We start from the raw sequence: 21,489 nt of genomic DNA on the forward strand, positions 1-21,489 counted from the left end.
TTCCTCAAAGCCACACAGCTAGGCTGAGGCAAAGCCCCGTTCCCTCCAGGACACCAACCTTGGATTAACCACTTGCCAAGACTGGCAGACTTCTTTTTAGAGGATTTTTGATGCTCAGGATCTCTGACAGGCATGGAAGGGGCGAGCAGCGTGGCTGTTTGCAAAAACAGGTGGTGGGAGGACTTGAACCTAGGGCCGAGGTTTGCAAGCTCCCTGGTCTTAGTTGCTGGGGCGGGGCAGGGCTCTGAGGAGAGAGCCACCGAAAAGATTATGGGGTAGAAGAATCCCAGGTCTCCGATCCGATGAACGGCTTGTCACTGCCCTCCCTCTTCAGGACCACGTGAAAACAGGTTTGTATTCAAGTGCTCTGACCGACTTCGGAGGGAATGGCAGCAGACGACAAGGCATCATCTGGGGAGGTGTGAGCCCCCAGGGGCTGGCAGTATGGCAATAGACACTTCTCACAGGAGGTCTGTGACTTGTGGAATATCTGTCTTCGTTTCTTTCCGACTGTTGGGATGAATACCTGACAAACGCCCGTAAGGGAGAAGGGGGTTTGTGTGCCTTGCAGTTTCAGGTATAGTCCAGTCTTGAGGGGTCTGGTCTCATGACTCCCATAACCATGGACAAAGAGAGATGCATGCTTGGCGGTGCTTAGCTGCTCACCCCACCTAAGACGACCCTTCCCATATCAATAGAGTCAGTGAAGACACTCTCCCTTAGGCATCAGAGGACCATCTCCTAGGTGACTCTAATCACCACCACACCACCTTAGAGACCCATGGTAACCCATCATTCACCATTGATCTGGCTGGAGAGGAGCCACTAGGGGAGGGGACCACACCCTGGCTGTGACATCCCCAGCTGCTGGGAGCCAGGACTTCTCCCCAAAGCACCCCTCCCCTGTTCCTACAGCCTCTGGTGCTTTTTGCTTCTCTCTGTGGCTCTGAAGAGCTTCCCTCAGCTCCTTGAAGCCATTCATACTCCTTTGTTGCTTCAATTAAGAACACAATAAGTTAGAGAACAGAAAGTCACAGGATTGTCCCCAGGCTTGAGGTTGGCCTGAAGACAGACTGAAGCCTCTAGGCGCTGAGGTTGGATTTCCTGCATATATGGTTAGGTACAAAGAGAACCCAGGGCTTGCAATGTGGGCATGATCCAGGGTGTCCCCATCTGAGCCTGGAGCAGCTCCGAGCTTTGCTGGCTACCGTGAGTCCATCAAGCCCCAGGATCTCATTGAACTCCTTCCTCAGGTGTGGAAGAGGAGCAGCCGTGAAGTCTGCCCCATACTACCCACGGTGAGGCCTCCTAAGGACAGTGGGCAACTGGTCTCCCCAAGTTCCTGATCCTGGGAGGCCTAGACCAGCCTAACACCCAGTCTGTGTTTCCAGCAGTGGAAGGCCAGCCCTCCCCACTCAAGACCACCCAATTGCAGCGGCTTCTTTCTCACTCGGGCTCCAGTGGAGCCTAGAAATGCCAGGATGCCTCGAGATGTCCTTACGTGAACTGAGCTGTGCCCACTCTCCTGGATAGGAAGGGGGCTGTATCTCAGGGCTCCCCCAGCTCGGTCACTCTTCCCCAATCCTACAAAAGGCCTAGGCTGACAGCCAACTCGTGGGCTGCTGCAGCCTCCATGGCCACTCCGTGGAGGATTCTGGGACACTGGAGCTTGTCTGTGAGGGGAACACTCTGGGTGAGTCCCCTGGGCCATGTGACTTAGGACCTCAGACTGCTGGGACAGCAGCTGTGACTGGGGACAGGCTTTACTCTCCTGGGTCCCTAAAGGAAGAACTTCCTGGGTTCTCTGATGCTGGGAGCCAGGTGAGGGTGTGACCACATTCCCCCATCTTTCTTGTCACACACACCCTTTGCCTTCAGTGTCTAAGGACACATCTCTGGAGTCAGGGTCCCAGCTACACGGGGGCTTCATGCTTTACCCCCTTGGATCTTTTCTGGTTTGCTTGTGTTTGAGACAGGGTCTCACCGTGTAGTTGGGCCTGTCTTGAAATTTGCAGTGTAGAACAGGCTGGCCTTGAACCCACAGAGATCCGCCTGCCTCTGACTCCCAAGTGCTGGAAATAAACATACGTGCCATGACACCCAGCTCCGGAGATCCTTGAAAGCCCATTTTCTGGGGGGATAGGAGTGGCCTTACTGGGTACATAGCCTTTGGTACTCAGTTCCCACCCTGATGCTGGCCCCTATTGGAAAGCTCATCAGCCACCAGCAGGGTGTTCAACATGGGGCGAGCCGTATCTCCAGGGATTGGCTGGCTGTCACTCCACGTGTTAGCTACTTTTCCATTGCTTTGACGATACACCTGAGAGAAACAAGAAGTGGGGGGTGGGGGTTAAACCTGGCTCACGGCTCAAGCGTGAGAGTCTGCTGGGAATGTGTGGCGTGGAGATTGGTTCCGCGTCAACCTTGGTGGTTGCTTGTTCTTGGCACTAATAAAGTCTACCCACTTCCTCCAGTGAGTCTAAAGTTCTACAGCCTTCCAGAACCACTACCAACTGGGGTCCAAGAGTTCTAACACACAAGCCTGGGGTGGGGGGTAACATGTCACATTCAAACCAAAGCACTCAACCACTGGGACATGGCCCCTAAGCCTTTGGGGTCCATCTTAATGAAAGCCACTTGAGCGCTGTCTCCTGCTGTGGAGCCCTTGCTGGGGGAACCCCATGTGCTATCGACTGAGAATTGATGTTGACCGAATTGCAAGGTCAGATGTGTTTATCCCAGTGGTTCCCATTCAGCTGGGGACAGAGGACAGTCCTTCAAGGTTCAACCTGAATTCCTGGGAGGACACCAACCCTTTGAGACTGAGGCCACTTCCCTTTTGCTCTGACGGCAGAGCTGGGGTGTCAGTCATGGTTGGCTGAGTAGAAACTCATCCATATTCAGGTTGGGGGCCCACCCAGGAGGCTGCTCCAGGAGCCGCTGGGAGCTATAAAAGCCAGAGGCCCTGGGCGCACCACAGACTGACTCCAGGCTCCCCTACTCCATGGGCCACCTGAGCTAATAGTGACCCTGGCTGTATCCGAGACATCTCCGAAGGACATCAGCTCAGCCTGCCTGTCCACCCATCTGCCCTTCCTTCTCCCCCTCTCTCCTTCCTTTTCTTCTTGGTTGATACAGGGTCTCACTCTCTAGTCCAAGCTTGTCTTTAACTCAAAGCAACTTTCCTGCCTCAACTTTCTGAATACTGGCTCTTCAGACCTGCGCCATGTCTGTGAGACCAGCCTCTGTACCCAGGCACTTGGCACAACAGAAGGCTCGCACCACTCAGGCCCTTGAGGGAAGAGGGTGCATGGGCAATGAGAAGGGAATCTGCCCTGAGCTTGTCCCCTGTCTGAGTTGGGGCCTCCTTCATCACCCAGGCCCTGGATTGGGGTTTGTGTCCTCAGTTCCACGACTTTTAGCCTTTCTGTTTGACAAGCGTCACACCACCGGCCGCCTGGATCTCCCGCTGTCCGATATCAGAGCCGCTGACCATGGGCTACACATCCTCTGTGTTTACATCTACCCTTTCCCCGCTAATACGTGTGTATGTGTTCTGTCTCTTCTCCCAAGAGCCTTGGTAAAGGTCCTGACTGTCCCAACCCTCCAACGACGGAAACGGAGGCTCAGAGAAGTGAGGTCTTTTGTCTCAGGTCCCTGGGGAAGGACTCGAGTTAAATTCCCCTTGGCCTTGCTTCAGAACAATGGGTACCTCCCAAGTCTCCCCACACACACACACACCACACACACATGCCTGTCACAACACACTCTGTTGCCTCTAATGGCACAATTACAATCAAGTGAGACACTGCCTCCAAGCTGCTGGCCAAGAGGGCTGGTTGTGATTTAGGCCAATCAGCTCAGTCTCATCACATCGCTAATCAGAATGACGGTAAACAGGAAACCAAGAGGACGCATCTATAACAGGGACCCTGGGACCCCCATGGTACTTGGTGGGGTTTCTGCCAGGGCCAAAACCACCGGCGTGTCTCACATTAGTTGGTTCCTCCACCACGCAACACAGCCCTGGGGACACTGAGGCATGGGATGGAATCCCGCAGCAGGACTCGCAAGCTCAGATGCCCCCCCTCACCGTCTGCACACAGATCAGAAGAGGCAAGCATCCCAAGGTCCAGCTGAAGAGCGGAAGAAGGGAGAATATGAGCAAGGAAGTCAGGACCACGAGGGGTTGGTCCACCCACTGAGACAGTGTGCCTGAGCTAATGGAAGCTCATCAAATCCAGCTGAACTGGGACTGAACCGAGCATGGGATCAAACTGGACTCTCTGAATGTGTCTGATAATGGGGGCTGACTGAGAAGCCAATGATAATGGCACTGGGATTTGTCTCTACTGCAAGTACTTTGGGATCCTTTTCTATTTGGATGCACACCTTCCTAAGCCTGGATGTAGCAGGGGGAGGGCCTTGGACTTCCCACAGAGCAGGGTACCTAGCCCTCTCTCAGGACTGGAGGGGGAGGGGAGGAGGGTGTGAGAGGAGCGGGAGGGAAGTGGGAGTAGGGGAGGAAGTGGAAATTTTGATTGGTATTATTTATAAATTAATAAAAAAAATTTAAAAAAAGAAGAGGCAAGCAGAGCTCCTTGTCCCTGGGCTGTGTGTGGTGCAAGCAGGATGGGGAAGGGGCTCCCAGAGTCCTGCTAACTCTCTTGCACTGGTCCCTACCCCGGGTGGGGACGGGCTGTGAGGCATATCACCATCAAGGGTGGAAAAGCTGTAGGAAAGTTACGCCTGTAATGCCAGTGCCCACTGCTGCTGGGTGGGCAAGTTCACAGGTGTGAAGCCGTGACTCTTGCCTGACTCTGAAAGGGACACCGGCTGTCACTGTGACTTCATACTGGTGGCTACTTTTTGGAGTTACTGGCTAGGCCAACTTCAGTCCCCCTGTGCTAGAGACAAGGTGGTGGCACCAGTCTAGACCCTGGCCTGCCTGCCTTTCTTCTCTTATTGCTTCCTCTCCTTCCTTTTTACCTTCTCCCTCTCTTGTCTCCCATCTGAAGCCTCCCCCAACAGCTTTTGTCTGTTATGGGCATGCAGCCTCCAGGACACGGAGAGGTAGCTGTGGGGAGCCTCAGCTGGCCATGAGCTACACAATCCTGTGACTCAAGGTCGACTGCAGGAATTGCAAGTCTCAGTGCAAAGGGAAAATGCAGTGCCCTCTGGATGGAGTCAAGGGTAGTGTTCACTGAGCCCTGAGTTCTCTGGGCATGATGAGGTCCTCTAGGGACAGGTCCTCTAAGCCTTGGGATCTCCTAGTATGGAGCCTCCTGGGTCCTCCAACCATGGCGTCCTTTGAGTGTGGGGTCTCTTTAAGTTCTGGCATAGGGTTCTCCATGGGTGAAATCTTCTGGAAACATAGGGTACTCTGAGCATGAGGTCCTGGGCTCTAGCTAGAAAAGATGGGCCTGGTGCACTGTCCTATTACCATGAAGACTGTAACTCGGAGCTCTGTTGATCTGGTCCGGGAATCTCTCATTGGCCTAAAGTGAGGTAAGGACAGGCCGGGAGGGAGGCGCTAAGGCAGTATGTCTCCGTGGACTGGTCTATTGTACAGTTGCAGTCCTGTATTTTAGTTGGAAACGACTGGATGATGACTGGAATCACACATCCCACGGGAAACCCCGTCGGAGGGCTTGACTGTGTAGCCTCCTGCTTGGCCACCGCCCCTTAAGCTGCTAGCTAGCCTCAACGATCCTGCCAGTACCTTTTGGAAAAGAGTGGCGGCGGCCAGTAGAGGGGGCCGCTGGAGCGCGCATCCCCAGCGGGGCCTTCCAGCTGCCTGGGGTTTTCGCGAAGGAAGATTCCGGAATTCTGTAGCATCTACCTGACCAGGCTTTGGCCGTTTTTGTTTGTTTGTTTGTTTGTTTGTTTTGCATTTTGTATGAGAAAAATGTAAAAAAAAAAGTCCAACTTTAATCCCCTGGTTGGGTTAAAGTGGGAGAACTTTAAAATCAGCTGCCTTGGAAGGCAGCACCTGGTGGGTATCCAAGTTCTTAAAACCATTCTGCTAATTCTATCAAGTAGAGGTGTGTGTGTGTGTGTGTGTGTGTGTGTGTGTGTGTGTGTGTGTGTGTGTGTGTGTGTGTATGTGTGTGTGTGTGTGCGCGCGCGCGCGCATTATCTCAGGTGGGGGTAATAGTGCATGCCTGTAATTCCAGCATTTGGGAGGCTAAGAAAGGAGGATCCTGTGTTCAAGACCAGCCTGGGCTAAATATCAAGCCCCTGACCTAAAAGACAAAAGCAAATAAGCAGACAAAAAACAAAACCGGAGGAGAGGAGTGAAGTACTGCCTTTCCTACCCTATACTGAAGACGAGGAGGGCAGGGGAGGATGGGCATCCGTGTTCTGAGAAAAGTTTCCGGTAGCGGAGGGTTGGGGTTAGGATCCTGCCCTAGCAGGGAGGGCAGGATGGGAAGGCAGTTGCTAGGCTCCTGAGTCCGCCACCGGGACAACCCCGCCCTGGGGGCTTTGCATCAGGGGCGCATGGACAAGCCTTGGGGAGTAGCTGGGCAACCGCCCGAGCAGCAGAACCTGCAGAGTGAAGCGGGAAGGCAAGTACAGGCCGCTCGAGGGCGTGTTTCTAAGTAATCTTCTCAACGCAAAGAATAATTCAAAGTTTAAGCAAGGTGATAGAAACCCGAGTGACTCAAAAGGTATTTTGGGAGCAGAGCGGCTCCTCCCCAATGTCAGGATGAGCAATCCCAAGCCATTACCAGATACTCAATAAGAAAATTGTCTCCAGGGTGGAAATCTAAAATAAGGAGCTCTTGAGGCAGAAAGGCCTGTGTTGGACTTTGGGTAGGTGTTAGCTAACAAGGCCTCCTTCCTGAGGGAAGTGGGTTCCCAATATACCAACTATATACCAACTACACTACCATCTACTTGTCAGAGCACAAGTGAAGTCCCTGGTGGGAGCTTTAGAGAAAAAAGTCCAGGTGGTCTCTGGACCATGCTAAACGGTACAGGAGTGATGATGATGATGATGATGATGATGATGGTGGTGGTGGTGGTGGTGGTGTGTGTGTGTGTGTGTGTGTGTGTAGGGGGTGAGGTGGGGGGTCTCCATTCTTGGAAATGACCTATTTGCCTAACACTAGGAATTCCCACGCTGCAGAGGGATTGGATTCTAGGTCACGCCCTTTTGCTCATGGTGAGTCATTTGGTTCTCTATCAAGGTGAAGAAGGCATGGCTGGACCCTCACAGCCTAGCTTTCCAACCACCGTCACCCCGTCTTTGGACCCCTCTTCACCAGTCACTGTCTTTTTAGTATTCTCCCAACATGGCCTTTACACTTCAGGCAACCAGGGGGCAACCCAAAGTGACGGCCACTCCAGAACCCAGAGCACCGTGACCACCATTTTCCTCATTAAGCACAACAAGCCAGGAAAGCCAGGCAGGTCTGGAGCATTTGAAGAGGGTCTGGGGTCCCAGTGCTCTCTCTTCTTCATCCTGTGTGCAGAGAATCCTCCTTATATAAGTAAAACCCTGAGGCTTTACTTATTTTGAGACAGGGACTCATGTAAGCCAGGGTAACCCCAAACTGAAATTGTAGCTAAGGATGACCTTGAACTTGTGATCCTCCTGCCCCTCCTTAGTGCCTGGATTAAAGACTTGTGCCGTCACACCCAGTTTCTGCCGTGTTGGGGATCAAACACGGGGCTTTGTTTGTGCTAGGTGAACACTCTACCAACTGAGCCACCTCTCCAGCTCCCAAGAGACTCCGCAAGCAGAGGGCAGGATGTCTTCACACTGTAGCTTTCAGAAGAGAAAAACCAAAGGAATAACTAATAACGAGGCTGTGGAGTAGGGGACGGCTAGTCCAGCACCTGGACCTGGAGACAAACCAGATTCAGGAGGCAACTCCTGCCCTGGGGCAGGTCACTTGGGAGGTGTAGGGAGAGGGATGACTCCTTGTCTTTTTAGCCACAAGAAGGCCTAGCCATAAAGCCTGCAGAGCCCATATCCAGGGCTCCAGAAAGATCAGCTGCTATTAAGCAATAAATATGAAAACAGCAGTATATTTCAATCAATCATCAGCAAAGCCTGATTTATCACGAGTCTCCATGTAGTAAAAATTGGCTCCAATATAATTTAGCCCACATCAGAAGTCGGATTTGGAAGGAGTATTGTAGAGAAACTACAAATTACATTTTTAAAGATTGGTCTGTAATTACAGGCTTAATTAATTACACCAGGGAGCTGTTCTTGAAAAGGTGTGGACCGTGTGGCCTGGGAGTTGTCCAGCAGAGCCTCTGCCGAGGGTTTGCGAGCATGGGTGTGTCGCCATTGGGCTTCGGCCTAAAAGAAGACCACTTACTCTGCCTGTTGGAAATTCTAACATGTCATTTTTTTAAGAAAAGTGCAGACTTTGGGTGAGGGAGGACAAGGTTCAGATGCGAGCAGAAGAGGAGGGACTGAGATTAGGATGTCAGCTTTTGCTTGCCCAGAGAGGCACTCCACTTCCATCTTGCAGTATGCTCACCCAACTCCCTGACACCTGAACAACGGCTGTTTTCACCGTTGCTGCCTTTGATGGGACCCAGAGACTTCCATGTGCCCGGCAGGTGCTCTGCCATGGAGCCAATCTAGAGACAGAGTGTATGTTACCCAAGCTGGCCTTGACCGTGCAACCTCCCTTCCTGAGTAGCTGGCAGGTCAGGCCTGCCTCACTCCACCCAACTGTCAACCTGGTGTGTGGCTGCTCTCACACTGCTCACCCAGTCACCTCCCCAGCTCTGGAATTAGAAGCAAGCACCGCAACACCTGGCTCTATTTGTTTGTTTGTTTGTCTTTAACCTGGGTTCTTGGGGTTGAAGACAGACCTTTGTGCTTGCGAGGTAAGGGCCTGAGCTTAGCCACCTCCCTCGTCCCTGTGGTGATGCTCTTCTGGGAAACAACGGTGGCCAGAGGGCCAGCTCATTCTGGTCTGCAGAAGAAAGCTCTGTGTTCTGGGGTGCCCCTGCCTGGGCCGTCAGGACCCTTGCTAGCAGATGTGGAAGGAACCTATGGTCCTCTCCTGGGAATTCCGTCAGTGCCAAAATGAGGTGGTCCAATGGATGGTTTGTGCTCACCAAAGGAAAAATGTAGAGCCAGTAGCCATCTGCCCAGGGCCCAGCACGGGACCCAGTCACCCCCACCGGGACTCCCTGGTGCTAGCTTGGAGCACATTTAGCCTGTGCTGTGCTCCTGGTGGAAGGGTTTGTGCGTGTGACAATTTCATTCATCTTAGCAGATGGTGAATGGCAGGCAGGATGTTCCTGCAGCACTTGGCTCATTGGCTCGGCCGTGAACCCAGAGGCCCTTCCTGGAGGTTCTTCAAGGTCAGCGCGTGTCCTTCAGCTTCTGGGTGTAGCTCAGGCCCTGAGCTTCCAGACCCAGGCTTTGAGACCTGGCTGATCCCCAGAATGACACACCCGGAAGCTATGAGAGAAGGCTGCAGTGGGGGCAGGCTGGGACTTGACAGGTCCCACCCTCTCTAAGGCACCCACAGAATCACATCCTCTGTCCCCTTCCCACACTCCTTTGGCAGAGTCTGCCTAGAAACCTGGGAGAATTGGTGCCTATGGCATGCCAGGAGGCTGAATGGACCCATCAGAATCCCATGATGTGATGTGGGATTCCCCTCTGTATGCTGTGAATGTGCTCTGTGACCATTGGCTAATGAAGAAGCTGCTTTGGGCCTCTGGCAGCACAGAATAGAGCAAGGCGGGAATTCCAAGCAGAGATAGAGGAGAAAAGAAGGCAGAGTCAGGGAGATGCCATGTAGCCACTGAAGGAGAAAGACATCGGAACTTTACCGGTAAACCACGAGGGTCATGGTAAAATTAAAATAATAGAAATGGGTCAATTTAAGATGTAAGAGCTAGCTAAAAATATGCTTAATCTATTGGCCAAACAGTATTGAGTTTCTGTGTGATTATTTCAGGTCTGGGCAACGGGGAAACGAGCGAGTAGCCGCTGTCTACAATGATGCAGTGTGGTTCAGGCACACTTGGGCCCCCTTCTCACTGCAGTGCAGGTACCCAGGGTCTTACTTAGTTTCCTGCCAGTCATCCTGATCCTGTCCCTCCCCCTTTTCAGAAAGGCTCCATTAGATCCAGCAGAAAGTGTCAGGCTGGGTTTTCATCACAGCTACACCAGCACACATACGCACACGCATACATGTCAAACCCATGGAGGTCAGCGGCATTAGATCTCCCTGGAGTCACAGGTAAGCTGTCCGTGTGGTACTGGGAATAGAACACAGGCCCTGTGCAAGAGCAAAAGGTGCTCTTAATTACTGAGCCGCCTCTAACCTTGTTTTTAAAACTTTCAAAAACATGGTTGCAAATGTAGTATTTAAAACATGAGAGCCTGGGGCTGGAGAGATGACTAAGTGGTTAAGAACACTGGCTGTTCCTCCCAAGGTCCATGGTTCAATTCCCCAGCACCCACATGGCAGTTCACAACTGTCTGTAACTCCAGTTCCAGGGGATCTGACACCTGAACACAAACGTGCAGCAGGCAAAGGATCAATGCATATAAACCAGAAATGTGGCAGTTTGAATGCAGTTGGCCCCCATAATCTCATAGGGAGAGGCACTATTAGGAGGTGTGGCCTTGTCAGAGTAGGTGTGGCCTTGTTGGAGGAAGCATGTCACTATAGGGGAAGGCTTTGAGGTTTCCTACACTCAGAATACCACCCAATGTCTCAGTTGACTTCCTGTTGGCTGCAAGATGTAGGACTCTCAGCTACTTCTCCAGCACCACGTCTGCCTGCACGCTACCATGCTCCCCACCTTGACTGATAATGGACCGAACCTCTGAAACTATAAGCCACCCAGTTAAATGCCTTCCTTTATAAGAGCTGCCGTGGTCATAATGTCTCTTCACAGCAATAGAAACCCTAACTAGGACAAGAAATAAATCATTTGTAAAAAAAATTGAGAGACCTGGTTAGATAACCTGGATTCCTTGTATGTGTAGGTGAAAGTGTACACATCTGTACAGGTGTGCATACAACTGTGTGCACATGGAGGTCAGAGGTCAACATCAGCATCCTCCTCTCACTAGTCCCTGTCTCAGCCCCCAACCCCAGTTCTGGGGTTGTAGGTTCATCCTCCCACGTCTGGCTTTTACACAGGTGTTTGGGATTCCTGCTCATCTCAGACCTGTGGGGCGAGCAAGCATGTCACCCCCTGAGCCATCTCCACAGCTCCTGGGCTTTCTGTATTTCTTGATGCACTTAACAAAAGCTAGGACTTGCTAACAGGCCAGGTTCTAGGCCAAGACAGGCCTGGCTTCTCCCAGTTGCTGCAGGACTCCCCCACTCCATACTGTGACCCCTGACCTCCCTAGACTTTGGAGTTTGAGACCCCTCCCTGTGGCAGGTTGGATTTCCAAACTTTCTCTGGTGAGCTTTGAGACAAAGGCTCTGTGAAGCCTGTCACGGATCCTGGGGTCGCTCCTTCCTAACCGGTGTCTCTCCTTCCTCCTTCCTTTCCGCCATTGCAGACAAGAGTCCTACCTTTACTGTGAGCTGTGATGTCCTAGCTGATGACTGTATTTCTAGAATCCTGGCTAGCATGAACGATGGGGTATAAGAGGCAGCTTTGGGACGGGGCAGTGGTGGAACACACCTTTAATTCTGGAATTTGGGAGGCAGAGGCAGGTGGACCTCTGTAAGTTCGAGGCCAGCCTGGTTTACAGAGTTCCAAGACAGTCAAAGCTACACAGAGAAAGCCTGTCTCAAAAAAACAAAAATCAAAACAAAACAAAATAAACAAAAAGCAACAACAAAAATAGAAATAGCTTTGGCATGCTGCTCCTTAAAGACGTGTGGCCCCAGTGATAGCTGTGCTTTTTGTCCTTTTTTCCCCTCAGTGAGCCCTGCCCCCTTTCTTCTGCCTAAGTCACAATGGCTGGGGACCCAGGTTCCTGATGACCTCGGGGTCCCAGCTAGCCTACTTCCTGGAAGTTACCTATCATAGGTGACTCAGTGCATGGAGAACAAAAACCCCGTCCTTGTGGAGGTTATCAATACTGCCCCTGAGTTTCATCCGGCTGCTGACTCAGAGCTAGGACCTGGAGAATCACGACTCAGCAGGAAGTGCATTAGTTCCGTGGTCCTCCCAGACATTCTGACGTGCTCACTTCATCAGACAGTCAGTGGAGGTTTAAAAAGGCAAGAGGCTAAGCGAGAGAGATGGCTCAGTGGTTAAGAGCACCGGCTGCTCTTCCCGAGGACTCAGGTTTGAGTGCCAGCACCCACATGATAGCTCAGAGTCATCTGTAACTCCAGTTCTTAGGGGATCTGATGCCCTCTTCTGGCCTCCGTGGGCACTTGGTGTATACGTGGCACACATGTACGGGGATGCAAGTACCCATACACATAACATAAAACCTCAAGGGATAAAAAAGGGCTTGAGGTAAAATACAGTCTGTAGAATTCTAGGTGCTCTGGAAAGTTCTAGACCTTCAATGGGAATGTGTTGACTCTGAAATTCTTCCTTTTTTATTTCCTTAGCTCTGTTCCCACATGCTTCCTCTCGAAGTCCCACAACTTGAGCCTCGCCCTGGGCCTACACAATCTGGATGGATGATGCCGGGGTTGGAATCTTTTATGAGGTTCTTGGAGTGTTTAAAACCACATGTCCCTCCTCGGTCCCTCTGCTTGCAGGACACAGCAGAACCTGCTGTCTTGTGGGAGTGGCCTCTTGAGTCTGTTCTGTCCCAGGAAGTGGCGAAGTTCCTACATCTAGACAGGGTGTGAGTGAGGAGCTGACTTTGAGTTGACTGGATCTGAAGGAGGCCCCATGCCCGGCAGCTGCTGTGTTTACTAGCGAGGCCCCACGCTCTTCTGTCATTTGCTAGGATTTCCCCCTGGACTTCGTGGGAAGGCATCTGGACTCCTCATCTGAACAGCTTTGCTTTCCACCAGACCACATCATACCTTGACGTCCTCAGCCCTGTTTGCCAGCTGCGGTCACTCCCCTTTGCCTTAAAACTGGCTCCCTGTGCACTGTTTTGGGCTGTCCCGAAGGGCCAGCTACACACCCAAGGACCTTGACTGGAGATGTCCTCACAGGCAACCCTTCCTGGCACCAAGTCCTCTCCATCCTTGATGTCAGCTTTTGGAGGGCAGAGTCCTTGTTCTGTCTTGCCCGCTGGCTCTCAGGCTGCAGGAATTCAAAAGTCGCAGGCATCTAGTTGGTCCCCGTGTGTCTCTTTCCAGCAGTGAGCCAGCTGCCAGTTGTGGATGGAATCAGTGCTGAACTGGTGACCTCAGGACCCGGCCTCGGTGCTAGGAGCTTTCCAGGGAAACATGGGTGGTTCTTGTTGAAGCCGTTACACCTCAGTTGACCTTTGACTTGGAAACCAGAGGTTCTGCCTTTGGGGGTCCTGCCACTGGCCTTGGGGTGGTTCATTTTCCCACCATGGGCAGCCTACTCTGTTCTTTCAATAGGAAGAATTTGGAGGAATGGGTATAGATCCAGGGAGGAAGCGTGATGCTAACATTGTTCTAAGTTTAAATCACTGTGCTTAGGATATCTATAAAATAAAAACACCTCTAATCTGTGAGCCCCACTTGCCCAAGGACAGAAAACTTTCAAAGTTGACCTGGGTGTCCTGCTGTTTTATCTGTGGCAGCCCCGGCCAAACAGGCATGATCTACCACACACCTGCCAGGACAGAGCAGGCTTCTCGCTTCTCGGGGTCCATGTCTAGGTAGGGGCCGTTCTCACGGCAGACCTCTACAGAAAAGCAAAGAAGGTACTCCAGTTTCCTGTGACGTGCAGAGGAGCTGGCGGGCTGATTGCGTGTGCATTGGCTGGGCCCTGCAGCTCGACCGTGCTCCTCTGCCACGTAATTCACAGGCAGCCCCGGGGGACGGCAGGGCGGGGCCCGTGCCTCTGATTTGCTGCCAAGCTGAGTCTACAGTGACTCTCATCAATCTTTCGCTTAATCATTTAGCAGTTGTAAAGGCCTCGTTAAAAACACCGAGGTCTATAGGAAACACCACCCCGTGCTCAGAGGAAGGCCAAACCCGCTCTGTATCCTGCAGGAGTCTTTAACTGCCACACTGCCTTTTAGGAAAAGGTAGAAATGAATACCGGGACTGCAGAGGACCAGTGCTGTGTACTGAGCCCTGACCCCAAGCTCGACCCCCTATACAACCGGATGCATGTGGCTAGCCTTGGCTAGCCCAGGCTGGCCGTGGGGAACAGCCTCCTTTCCTGCCTCACTTCAGGCTCAGGTGGGCGTGGTGGGCGTGGGTCCCTTGGCCTGGTACCTGTGAACTAAAGTTTCTGCCACTTGAAACAACCATGAAAGCAAAGTCAGTGTCTGGCAGCCTCAGGTGGCAGGCTGTGGGTCTGGCCCTATGGAGAGTGAGCCAGAGTGGAGTGGGGACATCAGGAGCCCACGGGTGCACACGGGGGTGGCAGTGATGAGTGTTGACCAGAGCTGGAAAACCGGTGAACTGATGGAGAGCAAGCCTCCCTGGCCTTGGCGCCGCTGCTGGTTACTCTTATCAGCCTCTGCCCCCGGTGTTTGTTTCCACCACGGCACCATCATTTCCATCTGCGCCCTCTGGGGTTCCGCTCCCCTTGGCAGATGCTCAGATTTGGAATAGATGTCTCAGAACAGGAGCTCACAGCCCAGGAATCTGCTCACAGACACTTCCTCCTTCCATCCCAGGCTCTGCAGTCTCCTCCCTGGTCCTGGCTTTTACTCTAGTCCCTTAGGCATCTGTCCTCGGGAGCCGAAGCTGCTCTGGTGACTTAGCACTTCGGATGTAATGATTCCTCTGCCAGCCAAGTCTCCACCTCTCTGACATTCTAGACTGCAGCATCCTTCTCAATGGTGGGCTCTCCTGCACTGTGCAGGATGTCAGGACTATCCCTGACCTCCCCCCGCAGATGTTAAATAGTCCCCCAACTCTAATCCCTGAATATGTCTCCAAAGTTTACTCTCTGTTCCCTGAGGACAGTTTGTGCTCCCAGCTAAGAACAGACAGCCTCTATCCTACACTCCTAACTGAGGCCTCCATCCATGAACTCTCTTTACCCAGCTCAGCACTGTGCCCTGCTGCCTTCTTGGTGCCCATCACCCAGATCCATCACTGGAATGACCCTCCCCTATGAGGTCGTGGAGGACTTGCTAACACACGGACAGACCAGGCCTGCAACCCCAGCTACTTGAGAGGCTGGGGCAGAAAAATGACAAGTTCAAGGCCAGCCTGAGCTAATGAGGGACACATTAAGAAATGGCATTCCCACTCACTGAGTCCCACTCAGGGAGTCCTGACTTCCAGAAGCACCCAGGACATGGAGAAGAGGATGTGGGACCCCTGGGAGGCTTTCTGCCTGACAGACATCCCCAGAGATGCTTGCTCAGGAACTGTGTCATCAGGGAATACACAAAATCAGATGCATGCTCATGCACAGGCTCAAGTTTAAGTTGTTTTTCTTAAAACAAGTATTGTGTGTCTATGTGTGTTTGTGCATGTGTATTGGGTGTGCATGTGTCTATGAGTGCGTACAGGTGCTCATGGAGACCAGACAGGGACGCTAGATCCCCTGAAGCTAGAGTTATGGTGAGCTGCTGTGTAGGTGCTGGGAACAGAACTCAGGGCCTCTGGAAGAACAGTGAATGTTCTTAACCACTGAGCCACCTCTCCTCCCCTCTTACTGTAGGTGTTGGCTTATTTGTTTTTAGGTGGCGATTTTATTCAGACATTTTAACAATAATCAATATTAAGTGTTAATCCAAATCAGCCAATCTTCATGCGGTCTGTGGCAGCGACCGATCCAAAGCTCAGTCCCAGGGGTAGCCACCCTCCTGGGTGTATAACCCAAGAGACACACATTCAGGATGTGCCCGGTGTGGGGCTTCAGACTGCAGGGAACAGAGTGAGCAAAGAGGGGTGCTTCCTTGATTTAGAGAAGAGGAAACATGCTCAGAGAGGTCAAATGACCCACCTGGAGTCACACAGTAGCTCCTAGGGGCTGGACTTGTGTCCTGCTTTCGCTCTCAGGGAGTGGTGTCTGGGGTAGAAGGAATTCACAGCAAGATGGGTGGGTGGGGGCTCTGAGCTAGGGTCTGTATGGGAGGGGGTTGTGGACTGGGAACCCAATACCCAGGGCCACATGCTGGGACAGGTCACACCACAAACTCCAAAGGTGGCTGGCTTTCCCTGTCCTTCCCTTTCATCCCAGGAAACTCAGTGTTCTTACTCACGGGAGATAAAATCAGCCGTTCAAGTTGTTCCAAGCTGCAGATGGTTGAAGGCAGGCAGACTGCCCAGCTCTCGGGCTGTGCTGGGGCTGAGCACAGGCTGTTGTCAGTGGGAGCAGAGCCTGGGAGTTCATGAGGAAACTCCAGGCAGGCATTTTGCAATGGGGAGCAAGGTACTTTTTTTCTTTCTTTCTGGGAACTCACTCCCACTTCCTCGGATCTCTACAGAGAGCACAGTGCAGGTGTCGGGCACTAATGCTGTCATTGTGGTCACATTGTCCCCTGCGTATGCCCACAACTGCAAACCACGCAATTATTTTGATGTGCTCGCCTGTCTACTTTCCTCGGGTGGCTCTCACAACCACCCCTTACACACTCCACTGTGTAATTTAACACTCCCTTACACACTCGAACTGTGTTCGAGAAGGAACTGTGCCCTCGCCTCTTCCATCCTCCACCCCGCCCCCACACTCCCCCACTGGGAACACCGGTTAGCTACAAAGGCCGCCGAAATTAGCAGGGTTACATTCAGTGGATTTGAACTTCGAAAACAGTTGCATTCCCTGGAGACTTCGACGGCTGGAAAATCTGCCTTGGGACTGGGTTCATAAATACGGGCACACACGGGCGGGCAGACTCTTTGAGTGAGGGCTGTGCCAAGACAGATGCAAGAGCAACTTCTGTGCCCAGAGGTGGGGGCTGATCCGACGCGGGCACAGCCGGCCGCGCAGCCGCAGTGCGGGGCCGCTGATTGCGCAACCTGGGAGACGCTGTTTTCCAAGAGAAAGAAACTACGTGGGAAAATTCGTCGGGCTTGGATTTAGATGATTAAAACCTTCGTTCTAAACTGGTAATGAAAGAGGCTTATATAATTAGATTTCAAATTTGTAGTGAGTGTATTGGAGTGGGAGGAGATGCCAGCACCATTACCTTTGGGGAACGGATTTGAAAACTGCTTTATTTCCGACAGTGTCTACTTATCTTTTAACTTCAGAGAACCAACTGGAACGAACATGGTACCTTAAAAGAGTAAAGCACTTCTGTAAGGGGTGCGAATTATGGTGCAATTTTAAAGCAATTTTGCCGGCGAGATGGTCCTTGGGTAAAGGCACTTGCTGCTGAGCCTGAAGACTCAGGTTCGAACCCCAAGAAAAGCGTGATGTCCATAGGTTGTTCTCTGGCCTCCACACGGGTGCCATGACCCGTCCTCACCCTCAGTGCATAAATAAATTAAAATGTAATTTAAAATATCTATAGTTTTAAAAACCTTTTCTTTAACATGCATGCATCTAATGTGCATGCATCTAAGCATTTTGTTTATAACCATCCCCAGTTATCTTCTTGTCCCGCCTCCGCTCCTGCCAATCATCTTCCCAACATGATCCCTCCTTTCTTTCTTAAAGCTTGCTTATGTTTATTCTTTTAGAAAATATTTATCGATTTGTGTTTTACGTGTATGAATGTTTGCCCGTGTGTATGTTAAGCGCACTGCATTCATGAGTCTGGTACCTTCGGAAATAGTAGAAGGGGCTGAATCCCCTGGAACTGGAGTTACAGATAATTGTGAGCCACCATGCATGATGCTGGGAACTGATCTCAGGTCCTCAAGCTTGGGCAGAAAGCCCTTCTCCCACTGGGCCATCTCACTAGCCCCTTGTTCTTGTCTAACTCTTTGCTGGGTGTGTGTGTGTGGGGGGGGGTGTCTATGATTCTGTGTATGTTCATTTGCATATGGAGGTCAGAGTCAACACTGGGTATCTTTTTCAATTGCTATACACATTGTTTTTGACTCGGGACTCACGGACCTCATCAGCTACATCAACTGGCCAGTGAGTCCCAGACATCCTCCTGTATCTCCTTCCCCATGCTGGGGTGACAAGGGCATACCATCTTGTCTGATTTTTCTTTTTATGTGGGTGCTAGAAATTGATACAGGTCCTCATGCATTCCCAGGAGCATTTACTGGGTCATCTTCCCGAGCACCCTAGTCATCTAAGGGATGAATGTATTGCTAATTTTTTTTTCAGGAGCAAGACTGAAGAGCGTGTTTTCTAAAGCATGGGGTCGTAACTGTTGTCGCATTCAAATCACACGGTGTCAGAGTAAGGGAGTCAAACACCGCGTGGAAGCCAACACACACTTGCTTGTTGCTTTGGCAGCCATTGGCATATTCTTAATCCCCAACTCCTGAAAGAAATTAAACACAAAGCTCATAAAACAAAATGCCAACCCAAAGAAAAGATTAATCTGCTTGGCGTTTCCAAAGCGCAGAAGCGAAACTTTGTGTCCCTCTAAAGACGCTTCTCTTTCTTGCCTCTCCCTCCTATTGTTTGAAACCAGGACAAAACCCTGCAATTCCCAGTGTGTCCTGGGAATTGTTTTCCCAAAGCCTACACCCCCATCTGGATTGTGTCACCTCTGCATCTTTCCATCTTTCTTCCTGGCCGTCATGGTTGATGAGATCTGCCTTCCACCTCCAGGCCCCCTCAACATCCCCTGACTCCAAGGATGCTCTTAGCTTGTACTTCTTCATTCAGACCCAGAGCATGCTGGGAGGATTCTGTAACACCACCCCATCCCCATGCCCACCCCCATGTCTGTTTTACAAAATGGAAAATTGAGGCTGAGAAGGAGAAAAGAATTAACACATACCCCTCTACCCCAGTCAAGTGGAGGAGCAGATGTGTCCCTCAGAGATTTTGTCAGAACCCCAACCCAGGGACCAGGGAGACAGCTCAGCAAGTAAAGTGATTGCTATGCAAGCCCAAGGACACAAGCTCCAGTCCCAGCACCCATGTTAAAGTCACGTGTGATGGTGCCTGGCAGTAATCCCAGTGCTGGGGGGACGGGGTAGAGACAAGAGTTCCTGGAATTCAAGAGACCCTCTCTCCCCCACACACACGGGGGAGGGGCGATCCTCTAACCCAGGATAGAACACTCAACTTAATAAAGTCCAGGTGGCACTTCACAGTGAGGAGTACACACGTTGAACTGGGCAGAGGGGACTACCCCTTCCCGCCACCTGGGTAGATCCCGCTGGCGTGCAGGGTTGAGCACCCCGTAGCTCTGCAGCTGCAAGCCCATTTCGCCTTGAAGTCTCCAGCTGGCTGTCAACAAGGGCAGTGACATAGTCTCCAGGGATGCCTCCAGCAGGTGGAAAGAGCTGGCAGACAAGGAGGATGGAGCCTCCTCTCCCAGTGTGGGGCTGGCCCTGCGAGGCTATAAATCAAGACCTTGCAACACAGTAGCTGTCTGAAGCTCAGCCCAGCAATAAACAACAGTTCAGTCCTTTTTATTATTACTAGTTTTTTTTTTTTTCTTTCTGAAACTAATCCGTTCAGTATGAGTCACTTTGGCGAAGTCGAGACATTCCCTGGGGAAGTGATGGAGCCCAGAGCAATTCTATCCACAGGAGCATCTCAAAGATGAGGCCCTTGTTCCAGAAGATTCCAGGAAATGGTTCCCACCCAATCCCAGGGCAAACAGGGAAGGGAGTGCACCCAGATTTCTTGACTGTAGCTGCAATGCCAGCTAAAACACAGTCCACGCTGAGACGTGTACTGAGGTGAGTTCAGATGTGCCCGTGTTTCCTGTTTGGCCTGGCGACGGCACTCGTAAACGAACCTTATTCTTTGAGGTGATACATGACCAGCAGAGACTGCACAAGGCAGAAGGACTTGTCCTCATCCCTGTCTGACCTTCATGTTCTCGCGGGAACCCTCACTTCCTGTTGTACCTAGTGATGGTGGGTGGATGCTTGACCCCTGCAGAGTTGCTGTCTCTGCTCCACATGCTGCCTTGCTCTGTGACTCTTTCTTTAAGAGTGAGGGGTGGTCCTATCCCTCTTTCCAGGTAAGGAAGCTGAGCTCCAGACGGCCTAAAGCCTAGGCCAAGCTGAGACACAGCTAGGCCTATGAACTAGATTCCAGCCGCCAGCCAGGCCAGGCCACCCACCATGCTGCCTTCTACAGTGTCTGCTTTCAAACCAAGCTGTTTTTGAAAACAAACAAATTCAAGCTTACCCTAGACATACTGTTGGAGATTTAGCTCCCATCCTCTCCTATCGTACCCAAGAGAGGGGGAGACAGAAATGAAAAGAGAGAGGGAGAAGGAGAGGGACGGGGAGAGGGAGGGAGAGGGAGGAGGGAGACATGCAGTCTTCAGACACAGCAATAGCATTTCAAGTTGTCATAACAACTGTAAGCAAGGCTGTCTTCTGAATCCTATCCCGGTGGTAGGACGGCATCAGTGTCCAGTTATCTTCTTGAGAATGCTTTCAGCCCTCGGCAATTGCCAGCAACAGTGGGCAAGGCCTTGGGCCCAGGTGGTGTGTAGAGCTGAGGTTGTGTAGTTAAGAATGTCAAGAGACTCATCCTGGGCTTGCTCAGCTCTCAGGAGCTTGGGTTTTATCTTGATGCTTTCCAGACCTTCCATTCATCCATCCATCCATCCACCCATCCATCCATCCATCCATCCACCCATCCATCCATCCATCCATCCATCCATCCATCCATCCATCCATCGCGTGTCTGTCCAACCATTCTTCATCCGACTAGCCATCTACCCAATCATCCATCTCTCTAGCCATTTATCCATCTATTCACCAGTGCTCCATCTGTTTGTCCCCTTTCAACTCTCTGCCCAACCATGCACCGACCTATTTGTTTTTCTTTCCATCCACACATCCATCCATCCATCCAACCATCTATCCATCATCCTTCCAACCATCCATCCATCCACCCAATCATCTACCTATTCATTTTTCCATTCATCCATCGATTCATCTATCCATCCATCTATCCACCATCTATATCCATGGTGGATGGATGGATAAAGCAGGAACCATAGAGATAAAATCTAAGCTTTTGAGATCAGAGAAAGCCCCTCAAATATGACTCAAGACCCAAAGACCTTCTTTTTTAGTAGAAGGTCTGTCCATCTTTTTGTCTTGCCATCCATCCATCCTTTCAACTGTTTACCCATGAGGTCATCTAATCATGCATGCATACATACATACATTGTTATCCACCATCTATCACACACTGGCTGACTATGCCAGGCACAGTTCTGAGGCTGGGGATCCACTGGTTAAGCAGAAGATATGGCCTCTGGTCTTGGCAATCTCGACATTTTGGGCTGTGCTCAGTACAATCAAGAAGGTCAGAAAGCCGGGGCGCAGGTCAGAGGCACCTCCAGCGGATTGCCCCAGGCTTGAGAGGCAGTCTGCGGGCAGCTGGACACTGTAGCCGGAC

The 21,489-nt window shown here is 51.5% G+C and overlaps 1 protein-coding gene across 1 annotated transcript in view; it reads left to right on the forward strand.

Annotated features, from left to right (window-relative positions):
- Positions 1–13,264, forward strand: part of Bmp7 (bone morphogenetic protein 7) — a 128,376-nt gene extending 115,112 nt beyond the window's left edge. The window contains exon 7 of the mRNA XM_085696952.2: positions 12,525–13,264. Within this exon, the coding sequence (XP_085553078.1) occupies positions 12,525–12,770 (246 nt within the window). The 3' untranslated portion in view covers positions 12,771–13,264. The remainder of the gene's footprint in view (positions 1–12,524) is intronic.
- Positions 13,265–21,489: the final 8,225 nt, after the last annotated feature.

The sequence above is a fragment of the Myodes glareolus genome, chromosome 10, assembly GCF_982192425.1.
Source record: "Myodes glareolus chromosome 10, mMyoGla1.1, whole genome shotgun sequence".
NCBI classification, from domain to species: domain Eukaryota; kingdom Metazoa; phylum Chordata; class Mammalia; order Rodentia; family Cricetidae; genus Myodes; species Myodes glareolus.